The sequence below is a fragment of the Hirundo rustica genome, chromosome 2, assembly GCF_015227805.2.
Source record: "Hirundo rustica isolate bHirRus1 chromosome 2, bHirRus1.pri.v3, whole genome shotgun sequence".
NCBI classification, from domain to species: Eukaryota; Metazoa; Chordata; class Aves; order Passeriformes; family Hirundinidae; genus Hirundo; species Hirundo rustica.
The window spans coordinates 53,176,101-53,182,100 of NC_053451.1; the positions used below are offsets into that span (position 1 = coordinate 53,176,101).

The window sequence follows — 6,000 nt, forward strand, 5'->3', positions numbered from 1 at the left end:
CAACAAAACAAAGTGTCTCAAAGTTTTACTCAAGGAAAAAAAAAAAAAAAAAAAATACCCCCCGTTTCCCAGCCTGCGTCAGCAGCGCACAATGTACTCCCAGCCCGAAGTCAGTGCCAGGCTCTGAGGCGAACCCGCGCTCCCTCTGTCAGCAGAAAAGTCAGTCACTAATCTGCGCTCATCTCTGCAGCGACGTTCCTCCTCTGCGGGGCCCTGGGCTGACTCAGGTTTCGCTCCCAGCCCTACGCTCGCACCTACAGCAGGTCCCCAGACCACGGGCAAACCAACGGCCCCCAAACTGGAAAAAATTAAAAGTAATCCTCGCTCAGGCTGAGCCACGGAGAATTGGTGATAACCAAGGCAAAGGGGCTGCACGCCTCAGCCAGGCCAGTTACAGCGTTGACACCCAGCGGGCTGCTGGTAACTGAACTTGAAAGTGTGCTCAAGAAACCCTGCGCTTCCTCTGCCTAAGTGGTAAAACCTGCAAGCATGCAACTTTCCGAGCAGCCTGGCAGTTATGCAGCCAAAGGGATGGGGGCAACACGTGTCCGATGCATAACACAGCAACTAATTATGGAAGGAGAGTCCAAGTGTATTTCCCCATCAGCAGTGGCAGGGTACGTACTGCACCCTAGCAGAGGGTACTGCAGCCAAAAAACACAGCAGCAGCGGCTCTCCTGTCACAGCAGAGGTATGTGGGCATAGGATGTGCTCGATCTGTTAGAGGGAGGTGCTCGAGACTTCTTGCTGAAGCACCACGGGACGAGCAGCAATAAAACAGGAAGCGCCGAGTAAGTTAACACAGCTATCAGTGTTTCTTATTGCTCGCGTGAAGTTGGGAGCTATTTAATTTTATTTTGGTTTGTTTGGCTTTTAGTTCTCTTCCCCTCGTTCTGAAAAGGCACTTAAGGAGACTAAAATACCTTTGGGGAAAAAAAAAAAAAAAGCAGCACATTCAAGTGACAAGTTACCTTATTTAAAAGCTGTCAGCTATCAATCACTTCACTCCTATTAAAGTTTTTTGTGACAGATGTCTTCAGACAATTATCCTTTAAAACTTTTAGTCAAACACATCAATAGAAACTAACAAACTACTTTCAAAAGCCCTAGAAGCTTTCACCTAGAAGTGAGTTACAGATTAATCGGCAATTCCTTAGCAGGATGTTGCTTACCTCTAAAAAAATAGAAATTTACAAAAAGCCGATGTAACAAACATTCCTAACAGTGCAATTAAAAATACATAAATGCAGGATTTGAGTTGACACTTAAAAAAAAAAAAAAAAAAAAAAAAAAAAAAAAAAAAAAAAAAAAAAAAGACAGATAATACAAATATTAGAAAGCGAAGCAAAGAGTTTGGTCCTAACTGGAACTAAGTCCCGAGCACATCGGAGCTCGCCGATGCCGCGCTAGGTGCTCGCACCTCACGCATTTATTGCCATCATTTAATCCCTCACAGGGCGGAGGAGGCTCTCTTTGCCTGTACGCAGACGGCACAAGCTCGTTCTGACAACGCTCTCGACGCAACAGTGTCACAAAACTCGGCGCTGCCTCCGTCGCGCACGGGGACACGGGCGGGTGACGCTTTCTCGACGGAGGCCTCGGGGACAGGGAACTCACTGGCAGCAGCGCTAAGCCTGTATCACCCACGGGGATGCAAAGCTGGAGGGTACCGTGGGCCTGGCGCTGCCACCGCAGCCACACAGCCCCAAGCGCAGCTTGGCCCGGCCCGGCCCGCCCCGCAGCTGTCTGGGGGACAGCCGGTGCCCGCAGGTCCCCAGGGACCCGGCCCGCGGGAGATCCCACCGCGGGGCTCCGGGCACCGCCGGCTGCGGCTCCGGCCGGCGCGGGGGGCTGAGCTCAACAGGTCGTTCAGACCGCTCCGCTCCGACGGCAGGGACCGGGCTGCGGGAGAAAGGGGCGGTGGGAGCTCCGTCCCACCGCGTAACATAAGAAACAAGCCTCCGCAACTCAAGTTTAACAAAGCCATCGGGTCAAATACTGCGGCTTACTCATTAAACACACGGTATTTCTGCAACCCTTGTTCTGCCTCCGCTCTTTCCCCATCCCTGTTTGCCTTCGTCCCCGCTCTGCCGCCCGACGGCAAAGCCCCGCAGCGCCGGGGCCACGGCGGCACGGACCGCCCCCGTGCCGGGGCCGCGGCGGAGCCCCCGCGGCACCCCCGGCACACGGGCGCTAACCCCGGGCCCCGCCGCGGAGCAGGAGGCGGCGGCGCTCTCGCCGGCTCTGCCCGGGGACGGCGCCGTGACACCGCGTGAACTTTTGCTTTCGGCGGGGCAGGGCAGGGCAGGGGAACGCGGAGAGCCGGGGGGGCGGCCCCGGTCCCTTCAGCGCCGCAGCGGCGGGAGGGCTAGAACGCTTTTTCTCCCTTGGGAGCTCTCCCTTTGGAAAGGTGAGAAAAAGTAGAAATGCGAGGTTAAGCTGCAAGCGCGGAGCCGGAGCACTGCAGGCTGCGCAGCGGGCATCACGCAGCCGGGAAGGGCGGCGTGCCCAGCCGCCCGCAGCGCCGAGGCCGCTGCCGGCGGGCGGCGGAGCCTCCCGGGACCCCCCTCCGACGGGGCGGCCCCCGCCACCCGCCTCTTACCTTCCAGCCGGCCGAGCTGTTGCTGTCGCCCTTATCCTTGAAGTAGGGGACGCTCTTGACCATCCACTCGTAGATCTGGGAGAGGGTGAGCCGCTTCTCGGGGGAGCTCTCGATGGCCTTGGTGATGAGGTCTGCGTAGGACAGGTTGCCCCACGCGTTGCGCCGCGACGAGCTGCTCTTGCGGGGCTGCCCGGCCACGGGGCCCGGTGACAGACCGGCCACGGGCGGCGGCACCGGCGGCACCGGCGGCGGTCCCGGCGGGTGGAGGCGGCAGCCGGCCTCGGGCGCCGGGAAGTCCCCGCAGCGGCAGGCGGCAGCCTCCGGGGGAGCGGCGGCGGGGGGCAGCGGCGCGAAGTCCTCGCTCTCCTCTAGCAGGCTGAGGTTGCTGATGAAGTCGGCGCTCAGCGCTCCCGAGGCGGCGGCCCCGGCCGCGGCTCCGGCCGCCCCATCGGGCTGCCCGCCGCACGACGGCGCCGGGCTGGAAGTGGCCGAGCTGGGGGGGTTGAACTCCGGCCGCGGCAGAGGCCAGGTGCAGGAGCGGGGCCGCGGCAGCGGCTCGAAGTCGGGGTCGATGTCCACCATCTGCGGCGCTTCGGCCATGGCGGGGCCGAGGCGGGAGCGCGGCGGGAGCGGGGCGGCTTGGGCTCAGCGCCGCCGCCCCATGCAGGCTCCGGGCGCGGATCGGCGCGGCCCCGACGGCGCGACCGCCAACTCTCCTGGCCCCGCCGCCCTAGACCTCCGACCTGACCTCCCGGCCCCGCCGCCCTAAACCCTGCCCGGCTCCCGAATCCCTGTCCTCCGCGGCAACTGCAACAGCACCGACCCGGCTGCCCGGCGCGCACCGACTGGAGCGACCGCCCCGCGCGGGCCCGCCTCCGGCCTCCCTCCTCCTCCTCCTCCTCCTCCTCCTCCTCCTCCTCCTCCTCCTCCTCCCGGCGGGGAGGGACGGCCCGCGCCGCGCCAATGGCAGCGCCGCGCCACCGCCCGCCTCCCGCCGCGGGGCCGGTTTGGCAGGAGGGTGCCGGTGCCCCCGTGCCGCTTCTGGGTGGTTTTTGCTTCCCGGCGGCGCAGCGGGGAGGGAAGCGGCGGGCGGGCAGCCGGCGGTGCCCCCCGCGGCCGGGGCTGCCCAAAGGCAGTGAGTGCTCGCACGGCAAGCCGCTGGGCGATGGCCACGGAAAATGCCCCCGCGAGGGTTTCTGCCTCGGTCGCTGCCCGCGGGTCCCGCCGCCGGGGATGAGCGGGGACCTGGGAGCATCCCTCGGCGGGGCGGCTCTCCCCGTTCCCACCGGCATCCCGGCAGCGCTGGCTCCGGCTGCCCGCCACGCGGGGGCTCTGGCAGCTCCGCACCCCGGACCGGGGGTGCGACAGCTGCCCTGCCTCGCTCCCCCCTCCCTCCCTCCTTTCCTGGCCGGCTTCTCTCCAAAAAGCGTCTGCACCTCCCGAAGTGATAAATCTCCCCTTCGGCTGAGCATGTTTTCATACCGTGAGCCGGTGTTTTATTCCGTGAGCAGGCACGGACCACGGGATAATTTCATCCTAAATCAACTACTGAACACACTTCATAGTTTTCCCGGCAAACCCCAGGGCTACTCAATTCGTTAAAGTTTGTATTCTTCCCTTTCAATGAGGCAGCAGCCACAGGACGCATCGCCCTTGCCTCCCCTGCCCATCAACATATAAAGATATATATATGTTCAACTTAACGCAGAAGTATTATTCTGTTTAAACTTAAAAGGAAGACATTTGCTCAAACTGGCAAAATAATTCCAAGGATGAGACACGACTCAACACTTTGTTCAAACTGGCAATCCCCACATTTTAGAAAATCTGTTTTGTTTTCAGTAGGAGGAGTGCTTTTAAAAAAACATACTTCAGACATGGCTTCGTAAGTCACAAAATTCACAACCAGCCATGGCATTTGATGTTGCCTGTCAAAGAACCACCGGAGCTGGGTAACTGTCAAAGCTGAGCCAGAAAACCTGTTACCGTTCCCTCCTCTCTGCATCAAGGCGGAAAGTGTTAATGTTATTTAAATGCAGTTCATTGTTCCTATAAAAATATTTTCTGAAAATGAGTAACAATAATGAAGGGGAGAGAACGCGAGACTGGATTTAGGCCACGGCATGTAATTTAGTGTCAGATCATACATCTAGATACTCATGCTGTCTATTATGAAAACACTCTTCAAGATATGCGGTGACACCTAACTATACAGTTTGTGCAAAATATGCATAAGTGCATAGTAACTGATCACATTTTAAAGCACTGTTTTTGTGATGTTTATTTACCAAATGCCAAAGGTGATTATACCTTATTATAAGTTGGCTGCTCATCAGATTTCAGAGATACTTTGCCTTTAAGTAATTTCTATGTTTTGTAAATCCTTTAAAGGATTCAATCCACAAATTTGTACTGTTTAGCCCATGGATTTTATTTTTTTTTCAGGGTTTTTTTTTTTTCCGTTTAAGATAAAAAAAAAGAAAGCAAAGTAGTCCTAGTTCAACCTAATAACTTTCATGCCACGTTTCAGCTTGGAACAGCTTTATGAGGCAGTGTTACACAACTCGGCTGCAGTAGTTGCCCTGCACTAGGGGAGAGCACCCTGCCTTGGAGAAGCAGAGGTTATATAATGGTGAGAAGCAGCCAGGGACGCGCAGCGAATGGATGTGTTTAAATGGGAGCCAAAACAAAAGAAGTGCTTGAGAACACAGAAACATTTTCTTTTTCTTTCCTTCGTGTCTGAAAAAAAAAAAAAAAAGGGGGTCTAAGAGCCAGACTGGCACCCATCCTGCTAAAGGAAGTGGATTTATTACCCAGGCTTTCTTCTAAGGAGTTTCTTTTTAAATCTTGCAGTCCTTGCTCTTCTATTATGTCCAAAGTAGAGATGCTATTCCCTGATCTCTATTGGTATGTGCAGAAGTTAAAAAAAAAATAAAAGCTTTCCTTTGTCAGATGCCGGCTGTGAAAACTGGGAAGAAAGCTACTGTGGGGGGATTTTAGGAAGCCCTGATGCATTTGTAGTTCAGCCCAGGTCATTCTGCAGGACAGAGGTTGTATTCCCCTTTCTTGGCCCTACATGAGGTTGCTGTCACTCCCCTCATCTTCTTGGCAGGGCTCTGCCACCTTTGTGCCCCATGTCACTGGTGTTCGTGCAGCTCAAAAGTTAGCAGTGAATACAGAGAGTGCAGACAGCAGTTTGCTATGAGATGTGAGGGACATGGAGGTGAAGAAGATAAAACCAGAACCTTCCAAATGCTGCATTTGCTCAGCAAGTGGGGCCCCATGACTCACAGTGCAACAGGCAGAGCTGAGCTGCAGAGATTTTGGCTACTGCATGCCAACATCTGGGACCAGGTCTGCTGAGGGTTGGAGGAGGGATGAAGGCCAACGAGACAATG

At 56.5% G+C, this 6,000-nt stretch overlaps 1 protein-coding gene across 1 annotated transcript in view; it reads right to left on the reverse strand.

Moving 5' to 3' along the window:
• FOXO1 (forkhead box O1) overlaps window positions 1-3,264 on the reverse strand; it is a 61,126-nt gene extending 57,862 nt beyond the window's left edge. Inside the window, exon 1 of the mRNA XM_040055853.2 lies at window positions 2,603-3,264. Within this exon, the coding sequence (XP_039911787.1) occupies window positions 2,603-3,202 (600 nt within the window). The 5' untranslated portion in view covers window positions 3,203-3,264. The remainder of the gene's footprint in view (window positions 1-2,602) is intronic.
• Between the last annotated feature and the right edge of the window lie 2,736 nt (window positions 3,265-6,000).